Source organism: Vipera berus (genome assembly GCF_964194415.1).
Source record: "Vipera berus genome assembly, chromosome: Z".
In the NCBI taxonomy this organism is placed as follows: Eukaryota; Metazoa; Chordata; class Lepidosauria; order Squamata; family Viperidae; genus Vipera; species Vipera berus.
The window spans coordinates 4,629,404-4,644,840 of NC_138205.1; the positions used below are offsets into that span (position 1 = coordinate 4,629,404).

A 15,437-nucleotide genomic window follows, 5' to 3' on the forward strand; every position below is an offset into this window, starting at 1 on the left:
GCTGCCCTCACTTAACATGGCGCTGGCCAGTCTGCTGGAGCCGCAATTCCCCGCAAACGGGCCCGGCTTTTTCGGGTTGGGGGCGCCGGGCCCTCGCGGCGGGGCCAAGATATCGGGGGACCTGACGCTGGCCGCCCCGTACGCCGGGCTGTCCGCGGGAGACGCCAAAATCGAGCTGGAACACGGGACCACCACGCTGGCCTTCAAGGTAAGCCGGCGGTGGGGGAGGCAAGGTAGACTTGAGAGGAGCTGGAGGCTCTACGGAGCTGGGGGGAGGAGGAGGCTGCCCAGAGGAAGAGAACCCCCTTGCAAAGCGGGGAGACCAAGCTAAGCTTCCAAGAGGGTCGAAAATCGTGTTTTTTAAAATCGAATTTCCATTCCTCTTGGGGTAGTTTTATAGGCCGGGGGTTGCACTTATGACCGTTTGTCACACTTACGACTTCTGCAGCATCCCCTGGTCACACGATCAGAATTCAGATACTTGGCAACTGACTCACATTTATGACGGTCGCAAGTCTCCCCAGGGTCCTGTGTTCCCCTTTTGCGACCTTCTGACTAGAAAAATTCAGTGGGGAAGCTGGATTCACTTAACAACCGAAGTGACTTAGTTGCTGACTTTTGCTAACTTAACAATTGCAGTGATTCACTTAACAACCGAAGTGACTTAAGTCACTTAATTGCAGTGATTCACTTAACAACCGAAGTGACTTAAGTCACTTAATTGCAGTGATTCACTTAACAACTGAAGTGACTTACGTTACTGACTTACTAACTGAACAATTGCAGTGATTCACTTAACAACCGAAGTGACTAAATCACTAACTTAATTGCAGTGATTCACTTAACAACCGAAGTGACTTAAGTCACTTAATTGCAGTGATTCACTTAACAACCGAAGTGACTTAAGTCACTTAATTGCAGTGATTCACTTAACAACCGAAGTGACTTACGTTACTGACTTACTAACTGAACAATTGCAGTGATTCACTTAACAACCGAAGTGACTAAATCACTAACTTAATTGCAGTGATTCACTTAACAACCGAAGTGACTTAAGTCACTTTATTGCAGTGATTCACTTAACAACCGAAGTGACTTAAGTCACTTAATTTCAGTGATTCACTTAACAACCGAAGTGACTTAAGTCACTTAATTGCAGTGATTCACTTAACAACCGAAGTGACTTACGTTACTGACTTACTAACTGAACAATTGCAGTGATTCACTTAACAACCGAAGTGACTAAATCACTAACTTAATTGCAGTGATTCACTTAACAACTGAAGTGACTTAAGTCACTTTATTGCAGTGATTCACTTAACAACCGAAGTGACTTAAGTCACTTTATTGCAGTGATTCACTTAACAACCGAAGTGACTTAAGTCACTTAATTGCAGTGATTCACTTAACAACCGAAGTGACTTAAGTCACTTAATTGCAGTGATTCACTTAACAACCGAAGTGGCTTACGTTACTGACTTACTAACTGAACAATTGCAGTGATTCACTTAACAACCGAAGTGACTAAATCACTAACTTAATTGCAGTGATTCACTTAACAACCGAAGTGACTTAAGTCACTTTATTGCAGTGATTCACTTAACAACCAAAGTGACTTAAGTTACTGACTTACTAACTGAACAATTGCAGTGATTCACTTAACAACCGAAGTGACTAAATCACTAACTTTATTGCAGTGATTCACTTAACAACCAAAGTGACTTAAGTTACTGACTTTTACTACCTGAACAATTGCGGCGCTTCTCTTAACGGCTGGGGCAGGAGAGGTTGCAAAAGGGGACGAAGCTCGCTTAACGGCCTTACTTAGCAGTGGGTAATTTTGGGCTCCGTTGCGGTCGTGAAGCCGAGGACTACCTTTACCCCGGACCTGCTTTTGGATCTTCCCTTCTCTCTTTCTCTCGCTCCCTCCAGTTCCAGCACGGCGTGATTGTGGCGGCGGATTCCCGCTCGACCGCCGGAGTCTACATTGCTTCGCAGACGGTCAAGAAGATCATCGAGATCAACCCGTACCTGCTGGGCACCATGGCCGGGGGTGCCGCCGACTGCAGCTTCTGGGAACGGCTGCTCGCCCGGCAGTGTCGCATTTACGAACTCCGCAATAAGGAGCGGATCTCGGTGGCCGCCGCCTCCAAACTCTTGGCCAATATGGTGTACCAGTACAAAGGGATGGGCCTCTCCATGGGCACCATGATCTGTGGCTGGGACAAGAGGGGACCAGGTGAGGAATTTACCTCTTTTGTTTCTGGCCTTTCAGAATGCTTGGCAGGCTAGTCCTCGACTTAACGACCATTTCGTTTAGTGACCACTCGCAGTTCACAAGGGCACTGAAAGTGGGGACTGCTGACTAGTTTTTACATGACCGTCGCAGCATCCCTGTGGTCACGTGGTTTATACTCGGATGCTTGGCGGCCGACTTGCATTTACGACTGTCGCAGCATCCCCATGCTCACGTGGTTTATATCCGGATGTTTGGTGGCCAACACATTTACGACCGTTGCATCATCCCCATGCTCACGTGATCAAACTTTGGGGGCTTGGCAGCTGGCCTCTTATTTTATGACCGTTGCGGTGTCTTGGGATCACATGATCCCTCTTTGCGATCCCTTCCCAACTGGCTTCTGACAAGCAAAGTGAATGGGGGGGGGGGAAAGCCCTATCCCCATAATGACCACATGATTCATTTAAGGACCACAGGGATTTATTTTGAAGAGTGGCAGAAAAGTTGTTAAATGGGATGCACCTCCCTCAACAAATCTCCTGCTTTTAGCAATGGAAATTTTGAATTCAGTTATAGTCAGCAAGTCCAGGACTGCATGCGTTCCTCTGGTTCTGATCCATCCCACTAGATCTAAATTGCAATTATGGGTCGACCTCGACCACAGTTGAGGCCAAATTTGACAATGACGTCGCTTTAGCAGCAGAAATGGACTCAATTGTGGTTGTAATCCGAGGACTATCTGTACCCTGCACGATGCTTACCAGGAGCGGAGGAGGTAGGAGGTCTGTGGGAAAGATGAAATTTTTCCAGTGGCCACTTGGAAGAATGATGGCCGGTGTCTCTTTTTGAGAACTTGTGGCTAGAAGAGAAGAGAAAAGAAAAGAGAAAATAGAATAGTATAGAAAAGAGAAGAGAAGAAAGAAGAGAGAATATAGAATAGAGTAGAGTAGAGTAGAAGCTGGAAGGGACCTTGGAGGTCTTCTAGTCCAGCCCCCTGCTCAGGCAGGAGAACCTCTACTGTCACAGACAGGTGTATGTCTAGCCTCTTCTTAAAAATCTCCAGTGATGGAGCGCCTACAACTTCTGGGGGCAAGCTGTTCCACTGGTTAATTGTCCTCACTGTCAGGAAGTTTCTCCTTAATTCCAGGTTGCTTCTCTTTTTGATCGGTTTCCAACCATTGTTTCTCGTCCTGCCCTCTGGTGCTTTGGAGAACAACGTGACCCCTTCTTCCTTGTGGCAGCCCCTCAAATGCTGGAACGCTGCTATCATGACACCCCTATTCTTTTCTTTAGACCAGCCAAACCCAAGTCCCGCAGCCCTTCTTCGTATGTTTTAGTCTCGAGGCCTTGGATCATCTTAGTTGCTCTTCTCTGAATTTTTTCCAGACTTTCAACATTTGCTAGACAACTTTCGCTGGTCTCGGGCTGCTAATCTGGATCAGGATGGGAGGTCGCAGGTAGTCCTCGATTTACGACCTCGAGTCCAAAATTTCTCTTGCTCAATGAGACACATTTTGCCCCCTTTTGCATCCTTCCTTGCCACACTTGTTAAGTGAATCCCTGCAGTTAAAAGTTATTAACCCGGTTGTTAAGTGAATCTGGCTTTCCCCGTTGACTTTGCCTCTCAGAAGTGGGAATCGCATGACCCGGGGACACTGCGATGGTCATAAAATCTGAGTCAGTTTTGATCACGTGACTATGGGGATGCCGCAACGGTCGTTAAGTGTGAAAAATGATCGTACGTCACTTACGCAGGCAGTTACAACAGTTGGTTTAAAGTTCAAAGTTACAACGGCACTGGAGAAAAACGACTGACGGCCGTTTTTCACACTTATGACCGTTTTTTCACACAACCGTTGCGGCTTCCCCCTAATCCGAATTCGGATGCTTGGCAACTGCTCCACATTTATTACGGTTGCGGTTTCCCGACATCATGTGATCACTTTCGGAAGGTCTTAAAACGGGGCAGAATTCACTTCACCACCACCTAGCTTTGGGTCAGTTGTCGTAAGTCGAGGATTTACCTGTAGTCAAGTGGGGGGGGGGAATTGAAAACTCAAATAGACTTCAAACCAGAATTGTTTTTGTTAGGAATAATAGGAGCCAAAGTACGAGAAAGATTGTAGGTATTTATTGCTACATGTATTAACAGCAGCAAGAATTGTATTTGCCCAATATTGGGAAAATGAAAACTTAACCAGCTGAAGAAGGACTAATTAAGAAAATTCTAGAGTGTGCAGAAATGGATAGATTGACTTTAGAGATTAAAGAGAAGGAAGTGTACTTTGGAACGTGGGATAATTTTTACCAATGGCTAGAAAAACGAGTCAGAGAGAAAGGAATATGATGTGTAATCTTGAATATAAGTAAGAAGAGGGCTACTGAGTGATTAATTTAATTTAATTTATTATCATTTCTATACCGCCCTTCTCCCGAAGGACTCAGGGCGGTGTACAGGGCAAGAATAAAACACAGAAATTTACAAAAATTAAAAAATAATTAAATGCATGCCCGATTAAAATACAATTGATACATAATAAAAACCCCAATAAAAATGATAAAAACCCCACCAATCCCCCCTCAGGCCAGGCCGGCTTGCTCGAACAAGTATGTTTTCAGATCGCGGCGAAAGGAGCGCAGATCGGGCGCCGTCCGGAGCTCAACCGGTAACTGGTTCCATAGCTCCGGGGCGCCCACAGAGAAGGATCTCCCCCTGGGGGCCACCAGACGGCATTCTCTGACCGGTGGCACCCTGAGGAGGCCCTCTCTGTGGGAACGCACAGGGCGCAGGGAGCTTGATGCCGGCAGCAGATGTTCCCTGAGGTACTCCGGCCCCATGCCATGGAGGGCTTTGAACGCCATTACTAGCACCTTGAATCTCACCCGGAAGACAACTGGCAACCAATGCAGCTCACGGAGCAGAGGTGTCACGTGGGAGTATCGGGAAACTCCCAACACAACTCTCGCGGCTGCATTCTGTACCAGCTGGAGCCTCCGGGTGGTCCTCAAGGGAAGCCCCATGTAGAGGGCGTTGCAGTAGTCTAGACGAGAGGTCACGAGCGCGTGAGTGACCGTGCATAAATCATCCCGGCTTAGATAGGGCCGCAACTGGCGCACCAGGCGAACCTGGGCGAAAGCCCCCCTAGTCACGGCCACCATGTGATCTTCCAAGGTAAGCCGCGAATCTAGGAGGACTCCCAAGTTGCGAGCCCTATCTACGGGGGGTAATAATTCACCCCCCATAGAAAGAGATGGAATATCCGAATAGACCCGGGATGAAGGTATGCAAAGCCACTCGGTCTTGTCGGGGTTGAGTTGAAGTCTGTTCCTCCCCATCCAGACCCGAACCGCCTCCAGGCAACGGGACATCACGTTGAGGGCATCACTGGGGTGGTTTGGGGTAGAAAGAAAAAGCTGGGTATCATCAGCGTACTGATGATACCCAACTCCAAAGCCACGAATGATCTCACCCAGCGGTTTCATATAGATGTTGAACAGGAGAGGCGAGAGGACCGACCCCTGAGGAACTCCACAAACGAGAGACCTCGCGGTCGACCTCTGCCCTCCTGTCAACACCGACTGCGAGCGTCCCTGGAGATAGGAGGAGAACCACTGTAAAACCGTGCCTCCCACTCCCAATCCCCTGAGACGCCGCAGCAGGATACCATGGTCGATGGTATCGAAAGCCGCTGAGAGGTCCAATAGGACTAGAACAGAGGAATGACCCCTGTCCCGAGCCCTCCAGAGATCATTCACCAGCGCGACCAATGCCGTCTCCGTGCTGTGCCCGGGCCTGAAACCCGATTGGTACGGGTCTAGATAATCCGCTTCATCCAGGACCAAAGGGAGCTGGTGCGCCACCACACTCTCAACAACCTTCGCAAGAAAGCGAAGGTTGGAGACCGGACGAAAGTTGTTCAATACAGCTGGGTCCAAGGCAGGCTTCTTGAGGAGGGGCCTCACCACCGCCTCTTTCAAGACGGCAGGGAAGCTACCCTCACTCAAAGAAGCTGATATAACTGCCTGGAACCAGCTGCGTGTCCTCTCCCGGGCTGCATAAGTCAGCCAGGAAGGGCACGGGTCCAATAAACATGTGGTGGAGCTCAGTCTCCCCATAATCCTGTCCACTTCCTCCGGAGTCACAGAATCAAACTCCTCCCAAGTGATATCGACAAGACCACCCGCGTCCTGATCGCCAGACTCTGCCCAGTCGGAGTCCAGACCGGTCCGAATCCGAGTGATTTTGTCCGACAGATAATTGTTAAACTCCTCGGCACGACCCTGCAAGGGTTCCTCCCTCGCCTCCTGATTAAGGAGGGAGCGAGTCACCCTAAACAGAGCGGCCGGGCGATTATCTGCGGACGCGATAAGGGTAGCGAAGTGATTAGACCTCGCCACCCTTATCGCAGCGAGATAAGACCTAATATGGGTTCTTAGTCGCAATCGGTCGGATTCGGATCGGCTGGACCTCCAACCGCTCTCTAGGCCCCGTCTCCGGCGCTTCATCTCCCGGAGCTCCGCGGAGAACCATGGAGCTCGACGGGATCTGCATCGGGTCAGGGGCCGCAAGGGTACAACTCGGTCAAGAGCCTCAGTGGCTGCCCTTTCCCAAGCTTCCACTAAGGCATCTGCCGAGCTGTGAGTGGGGGAGGCAGGTGGGGACCCCAGCGCTGCCTGGAATCTCGCGGGGTCCATTAAGCGTCTGGGGCGGTACCATCTAACTGGTTCCACACACCCACGGCGGGGGGTGGCAAAACGGAAGACCAGCCGCAGGAGATGATGATCGGTCCATGACAGGGGCATAATAATTGGGGAGCCCCCACCAAGATCATCTAACCACCGCCCAGATAAGAAAACTAGGTCAAGGGTGTGGCCTCCCTCATGAGTCGGTCCTGAAATTACTTGCGTCAGGTCCATGGCCGTCATGGAAGCCATGAACTCCCGAGCCAACTCAGATGATCCTCCCAGAGATGGTAGATTGAAGTCCCCCAAAACTATAAGTTTCGGGAACTCAACCACCAACCCAGAGAGGACATCGAGAAGCTCAGGCAGGGCTGCTGCTGCGTGACTAGGTGAAAGGTACACCAGCAGCAAGCCCAACTGCGCACCAGGGCCGCATCTCAAGAAGAGAGACTCACAACCGACTATCTGCGGAACGGTGGCCTCCCGCGGAGCTAAGGTCTCCCTCATAACAACAGCCACTCCCCCACCCCTACCCTGAGCCCGAGGCCGGTGTAGCACCCGGAAACCTGGTGGGCAGAGATCAGCCAGAGGAATACCGCCCTCTGGGCCCAACCAAGTCTCCGTGATGCAAGCCAGGTCCGCCTGCTCACCCTCGACCAAGTCACGGACGAGAGGAGCTTTATTAACGACAGACCTGGCATTCAGGTACACCAGCCGGAGCTCAGGAGGCTGCACATCCTCACTCCCGGGACCTCGGGGTAGAACAAGAGGGTCGGAACGCCTCACCGCTTGCAATTAATCAACATTGTTTATGATAATTAACCATATCTATTACTGTTAGTTAAATACATGCACCCAGACAATATGCTGTTTGCTAAATATTGAAAATGTTATTTGGGGAAATCCTAACCCTAACCCAAACCTCAATTCCAATCCTGATCACTTTATCCCTAACCCTATAAAAACCAAGGGACATGGTGGCTCAGTGGGTTAGGACCCTGAGCTTGTCGATCAGAAGGTCGGCAGTTTGGCGGGTCGAATCCCGAGTGCCGCGTAACAGAGTGAGCGCCTGTTACGCGTCCCAGCTTCTGCCAACCTAGCAGTTCGAAAGCACGTAAAAAGGCAAGTAGAAAAATAGGGACCACTACGGTGGGAAGGTAACAGCGTTCCGTGCGCCTTTGGCGTCTAGTCATGCCGGCCACATGACCACGGAGACGTCCTTAGACAACCGTTGGCTCTTCGGCTTTGAAACGGAGATGAGCACCGGCCCCTAGAGTCGGAAACGACTAGCACGCATGTGCGGGGGAACCTTTACCTTTACCTTTATAAAAACCAATAAAATTGATATATTAAAAAAACTCCTTAGTCTTGCAATATATATATATATTATATATATATATATATATATATATATATATATATATATATATATATATATATATATATATATATATATATATATATATATATATATATATATATATATATATATATATATATATATATATATATATATATATATATATATATATATAATATATATATATATTGCAAGTCTCCCGATACTCCCATGTTACACCTCTGCTCCATGAGCTGCATTGGTTACCAGTTGTCTTCCGGGTGAGATTCAAGGTACTAGTAATGGTGTTTAAGGCCCTACATGGCATGGGTCCGGAGTACCTTAGGGAGCACCTGCTGCCGGCATCAACTTCCCTCCGCCCTGTGCGTTCCCACAGAGAGGGCCTCCTCAGGGTGCCTCCGGTCAGGGAATGTCGGCTGGTGGCCCCCATGGGGAGGGCCTTCTCTGTGGGTGCCCCGGAACTATGGAATCGGTTGCCGGTTGAGCTCCGGATGGCGCCTGACCTTCGCTCCTTCCGTCGCGAGCTGAAGACACATTTATTTGAAAAAGCCGGCTTGGCCTGATGGGGCATGGGCTGGGTTTTTTATTGTCATTTTTAATATATGTATTTACTGTTTTTAGCTTGGGCATATGTTTAATTTTTTTTAAACTTTTGTATTTTTGTATTTTTTATATGTCTGCCCTGTTCACCGCCCTGAGTCCTTCGGGAGAAGGGCGGTATATAAATAAAATTATATATATATATATATATATATATATATATATATATATATATATATATATATATATATATATATATATATACACACACACACACACACACACACAAAGGGAACACAAGATAAGACATCCTACTATTAAATACAGTTCATTGTGTTGTTTAAGTGTTCCCTTTATTTTTTTTTTGAGCAGTGTGTGTGTATGTGTATATATATATATATGTATGTATGTATGTATGTATAGGGATGCGGTGGCTCAGTGGGTTAGGACGCTGAGCTTGTCGATCGGAAGGTCGGCAGTTTGGTGGGTCGAATCCCGAGTGCCGCGTAGCAGAGTGAGCGCCTGTTACTCGTCCCAGCTTCTGCCAACCTAGCAGTTCGAAAGCACGTAAAAAGGCAAGTAGAAAAATAGGGACCACTACGGAGGGAAGGTAACAGCGTTCTGTGCGCCTTTGGCGTCTAGTCATGCCGGCCACATGACCACGGAGACGTCCTCGGACAAGCGCTGGCTCTTCGGCTTTGAAACGGAGATGAGCACCGGCCCCTAGAGTCGGAAACGACTAGCACGCGTGTGCGGGGGAACCTTTACCTTTACCTTATGTATGTGTGTGTGTGTGTGTGTAAATTTTAGATTGCTAACAAAGAAAGGGAGACTGATATGCATTTCAAACTTATTTGTTTTCATCAGTCAGCCATACCCTTCTGAGATTCGAACCTGCTTCTCAGCTAACAAAGTGAGATAGAGCTTGTGGCCTAGAGGTTAAAACAAATGCCTAATGTGCAGATCAGCCCAGGTTCGAATCTCAGAAGGGTATGGCTGACTGATGAAAACAAATAAGTTTGAAATGCATATCAGTCTGCCTTTAATTCTTTGTTAGCAATCTAAAATTTACACAAATATGAGCTGTCACTGTTGTGACTACTGCCTGTGGATGGCCTTCGGTTATGCCGAAACAGGAAATAAAGATTTGTCCCATGTTTGGGGCCTAGCAAGGTAATCTAAATAGTTAACAAGCATTTAACATTATCTATCTATCTATCTATCTATCTATCTATCTATCTATCTATCTATCTATCTATCTATCTATCTATCTATCTATCATGGGGAATTCATAGTTTATTTATTTCATCTATTACCCTGGCATATTATCTCACACCATAAATTTGAGGCACACAACTCGGTTTTTGGTGCGGCTGCACACACACACGCACACGACTGTTTTTCCCCTGTGCTTCGGCTTGTGCAAAAGCTGCCGAGAGAGAACCTGGCAAGACTCAAACGCCTCCCCCTCCCCCTTTGGTGTTTGTTGTGTTGCAGTTGTGTGGTTGTGTTCTCCTATGCTGATTCAGCTAGGCTGGGCAGGTTTGCGGTTCCCTCCTGGGGGAAGAAAGCTAATAAATCTCACTTAAATTGCCAATTGCCTGAAAGGTGTTTTTTTTTGGGGGGGGGGGTTGTTTGTTTGCTATTTTTGCTTGTTTGGTTTTTTTTTTTTGCAGTCCCCGAAAGCCCTCGAGAAATTATCGGAGCGCTGTGTAAATAGATCCGTTTCTATTAACTCTGGGGATCAAGCTGGCTGGTTCTTGAGAAATGGCAAAAAGAAAAAGTGCCTGGATGGCGTTTAAGGCCACATTCGGAAATAACACGGAGAGAATAAATTCTGCTGAAGTGCCTGAATGTGAAGCAAATAAATTTTGGAGTGGGGCATAAATCATATGCACTGCCTTTTTCTCCCTCCCCTCATTCTGTGCTGGTAGGATTGTGGTTCCAAGCTAGCGTTTGTTTGTTTTTTAGCCTCGGCGATCTTAAGACGGGTGGACTTCAACTCCCAGAATTCCCCAGCCAGCATGGCTGGCTGGGGAATTCTGGGAGTTGAAGTCCACCGGTCTTAAAATTGCTGAGATTGAAAAACAGTGTTCTAAGCCCTTCATTGGTGAATACAATTCTCTCTCTCTCTCTCTCTCTCTCTCTCTCTCTCTCTCTCTCTCTCTCTCTCTGTCTCCCCCTCCCATCTCTACAAACCTGATTTTAAATCTCTCTGTGGATTTTTATTTAAACAATCCCATAATTCTCTCTCCTTGTGTTGTCCCAAAACGGTTTCTTTGAAGGCCTCCTCATCTGATTACATACAGTATGGCTGTAGGCCGCAATATCTCGGCTCTTTTGACTATACTAGGGTTTCTTAGCAAAGGTTTGGAATGAGAGACTAGGAAACAACTTTGAAAAATTCCTCTTCTTTCTTCCCTTCCTCCTCCTCCTCCTCCTCCTCCTTCCTCCTCCTCCTCTTTCTCCTCGTCCTCGTTCTTCTTTTCCTTTGTCCTGTTCTCTTCCTTCTCCTTCCCCTCCCCTGTATACCGGCATCTCAGACTAACCAATCTTTTCCACCCTTAACTATGGGGGGGGGGGTGAGGTGTTACCCCCCGTTGATAGGGCCCGCAACTTGGGCGTCCTCCTGGATTCACGGCTCAGTTTGGAAGATCATATAGGAGCCGTGGCCAGGGTGGCTTTTGCCCAGGTTCGCCTGGTTCGCAAGTTACGGCCCTACCTGGACCGAGATGCCCTACGCACAGTCACCCATGCGCTCGTGACCTCCCGGCTAGACTACTGCAATGCTGTCTACATGGGGCTGCCCCTGAGGACCACTCGGAGGCTTCAACTGGTGCAGAATGCAGCCGTGTGAGTTGTAATGGGAGTCTCCCGATACTCCCGTGTAACACCTCTGCTCCGCGAGCTGTATTGGCTTCCGGTTGCCCTCCGGGTGAGATTCAAGGTGCTGGTGATGACCTATAAAGCCCTAAACGGCATGGGCCCGGATTATCTAAGGGAGCACCTGCTGCCAGCGTCAATTACCCATCGTCCTGTGCGCTCCCACAGGGAGGGCCTCCTCAGGGTACCGCCGGTCAAGGATTGCCGACGGGCGATCCCCAGGGGGAGGGCGTTCTCTGTGGGCGCGCCTGCCCTATGGAATCAACTGCCAACGGAACTCCGGACTGCCCCCGACCTTCGTTCATTTCGCCGGGACCTGAAAACCTGGCTCTTTGAGCTATCTGGTCTGGACTGAGAGGTTTAATGTTTTTAAATTGTGATTTAATTTTTGTGGCTAGACTTAATTTAATTTATTTTAATTTATTTTAATTTTATATTGGATTGTTTTTAAATTTTGCCTTGTAAACCGCCCTGAGTCCTTTGGGAATAGGGCGGTATATAAACCGAATAAATAAATAAATAAATAAATAAACAGCCCGCTCTTGGAGGGGGCTCCAGCCCACCGTGTCCAGCAAGCCGCCCTCACAGTAGCCAACCAAGTATCCAGGAAGCCCGCGAATCTGCCTTCCAGGCTAATAGCCGTTATCCGACTGCCACGAATTGGTCCAGCCCTTTTCTGAAGCCAGCCCCGCTGATAAGCCCGCACTCGAAACTCTGCAAACCTCCGACAATCCGGTTCTGCCATTACACACACACACACACACACACACCTAGCGCACGATATCATCCGGGATTGTGGAGCGGGTAGTCCTCGACTTGGAACGACCACAATCCATTCTAAAATTTCCATGGCTAAGTGAGACAGTTTGTTAAAAGTGAGGTTTTGCCCCATTGGAGGCCCTTCCTTGCCGCGGTTGTTAAGCGGATCGCTGCCATTGCTTAAATTGCTAACACGGATGTTAAGCGAATCCGGCTTCCCCATTGATTTTGCTTGTCAGGGTGGGGGATCCTGGGACACTGCGACCGTCATAAATACGAGCCAGTGGCCAAGTGTCTGAATTTTGATCCCGTGACCACGGGAATGCCATGTCGGAACGTGCACAGTCTTATTGCGCTGAGATAAGAGTAAACACAGTAAACAGTGGTCTGTATTAAATGGTGGTTTATATTACGCTATCTACAATATCATACACCAGGAACAACACACATATACGTACTAATACAGCAGGATCCAACACACCACAGTTACAGCAGGAAATGGAAGAAAGAGAGAGAGAGCATAGCAGCAGAGCCTTCCTTTTATACAAAGGCTCTTAAAGAGACACAGACCCTGCTGGCTCTTAAAGGGATACAGACCCTGCTGAGTCATTCCCATCATTGCATCACACATCTTAACATTACATAAGCTGGTTAGCTGTTAAATCATTACCTTAACGTGCCACAACAGTCGCATGTGTGAAAAAACAGTCATAAGTGTGGAAAAAAAGTGTGAAAAATGCCACAACCGTCGTCACTTTTTTCAAGTGCTGTTCTAACTTCACTAAAAAGGAACAGTTGTAAGTGGAAGACTTGATTGAATTAGGACGGTAAAATTTGGAGAAACTGCAGGTTTCGAACGCGCTCCCCCAGAAATCGTCTTCGGCCCAGTTAAAACCAAGCCTGCCCTTCTTAATTTTTAGGTGCTCAACCATGGTTTAAGATCATTGTCGGAAAATTTACGGGCGACTCCGTTAACCCTGCTTTCTTTGCCCTGCCTTTCAGGTCTCTATTACGTGGATAGCGAAGGGAACCGCATCTCGGGAACCGTCTTCTCGGTGGGCTCCGGTTCCGTCTACGCCTACGGGGTGATGGATCGTGGCTACTCTCACGACCTCTCGGTGGAGGACGCCTATGATCTGGCCCGGCGGGCCATCTATCAAGCCACGTACCGCGACGCTTACTCGGGGGGCTCAGTGAACCTCTACCACGTCCGCTCGGACGGCTGGATCCACGTCTCCAGCGACGACGTAGCCGGCCTGCGGGAATTGTTCCGCGACACGTCCGCTGAAGCTGTGGCCTGAAACCGTGGACTGAAAAGGGGTGGAGGGCAGCAGCCCGGGGGTCTCAGTAAAAGGCCATTGGCTGTAGAGTGTTTTCCAAACCCATAAAAGAAGCGAAATTGTAACTTCGACCGTTAACGAAAAGGGGGAGGCCACAAATATTGTCGGAAGAGGGTTTAACCCGTGTTTTATGTAATAAAATGTCCAGCTGCTTTGGAATCCAACTTTGATTGTCCGAGCTATTTGTGCTCTTCACAAGAACGGGAGGTCAATCTTTGTCTACTGCGGTCCCAAGGAGTGTGTGCACGTCCACAGGTGTGTTATACAGGTAGTCCTCGACCTACGGCTGCAATTGAACCTGAACTGTTTGTGGCTAAGCGAAACATTTCTTAAGTGAGTGTTGCCCCATTTTACGACCTTCCTTGCCACAGTTGTTAAGTGAAGCACTGCAGTTGTTAAGTTAGTAACACGGTTGTTAAGTGAATCTGGCTTCCCCATTGACTTTGCTTGTCAGAAGATCACAAAGGGATAGAATAGAAGAATAGAATAGAATAGAATAGAATAGAATAGAATAGAATAGAATAGAATAGAATAATGATAAGAATAGAACAGAACAGAATAATAGAAAAATTAGAATAGAATAGAATAATGATAATAGAATAATTAAAAAATAGAACAGAATAATTAGAATGCAGAATTACAGTAGAAATAGAACAGAATAATAGAATAATTAGAATAGAATTCAGAATTAGAGTAGAATAGAAAATATGGAATAGAATAGAAATAGAATAAAGATTAGAATAGAATAGAATAGAATAGAGTAGTAGAATTCAGAATTAGAAATATAAGAATAGAATAGAATAATACAATAATTAGAATAGAATAGAAAATAGAATAGAATAATTAGAATTCAGAATTAGAGTAGAATATAATATCTTTATTGTCACTGTGTATCTCACAACGAAATTAAGTGCTGTCCACAATGCACACTACACACAGGTAACATGACCCCAGGATGCTGCAACCACCATAAATATGAGCCAGTTGCCAAGCTTCCAAACTTTGATCACATGACCGAGGGGGATGCTGCAATGGTCGTGGGAAAAACTTGTAAGCCACTTTTTGCAGTGCCGTTGTAACTTTGAGCGGTCACTAAAGGAACTCTTGTAAGTTGAGGACTATTTGTGGTTCAATTCTCGCCCACGCACAGTGCAAACGGCCATGGGGATGTGGCTGCGGGAGCTGGGAATGTCATTTGAAGGTTTTATTTTTAGGCCAAACAAGCCTGGGGTGGGGGTGGGTCGTTGTGCCCGGATGGGTTTTCCCAAATGAAGGAACTCCAGCGCATTTTTCTTAACTCCTGGGACAATTTGCCCTTAGTTTTTGAGGGCCGATTCCATACAATCTCAACACACTCAGATAATCCTCCGCCTTCCTCTCGTCCTGCTTTCTTCACTTGGCACGACCGACTGCGTGTTCATCGCCCCAGACTTTAATACGAAGGGAAAAGGTCATTTGCAAGCTTGGGGGATGAAAAGGATGAGGCAGGCCAAGCGTGTTTGGTTTTTATTTTTTTAAGTGTTTTGTTTCTTCTTAAAACAAAGGTGGCTTTTGAAGTGTCTCCTTCCTTCGGCGCGGCATTCGTGCTCGCGAAGGGGAAGGAACAAAAGGGTTTGCAAAAAAAAAAGAAGCC

At 47.5% G+C, this 15,437-nt stretch overlaps 1 protein-coding gene across 1 annotated transcript; it reads left to right on the forward strand.

Annotated features, from left to right (window-relative positions):
* On the forward strand, window positions 1–14,541 carry LOC308677381 (proteasome subunit beta type-5-like). Its single transcript, XM_081343684.1, has 3 exons — window positions 1–208; window positions 1,933–2,239; window positions 13,467–14,541. Exons 1-3 carry the CDS (start codon window positions 17–19, stop codon window positions 13,763–13,765), a joined length of 798 nt encoding a protein of 265 aa, XP_081199810.1. The 5' UTR covers window positions 1–16; the 3' UTR covers window positions 13,766–14,541.
* The last annotated feature ends 896 nt before the right edge of the window (window positions 14,542–15,437 follow it).

Bases quoted from the DNA above. Each gene is read 5' to 3' on its own strand.
- LOC308677381 (XM_081343684.1), top strand. From the start codon at position 17: ATGGCGCTGGCCAGTCTGCTGGAGCCGCAATTCCCCGCAAACGGGCCC. The intron at 209-1,932 runs GTAAGCCGGCGG...CGCTCCCTCCAG, and splicing joins CCACCACGCTGGCCTTCAAG to TTCCAGCACGGCGTGATTGT. The intron at 2,240-13,466 runs GTGAGGAATTTA...CCTGCCTTTCAG, and splicing joins CTGGGACAAGAGGGGACCAG to GTCTCTATTACGTGGATAGC.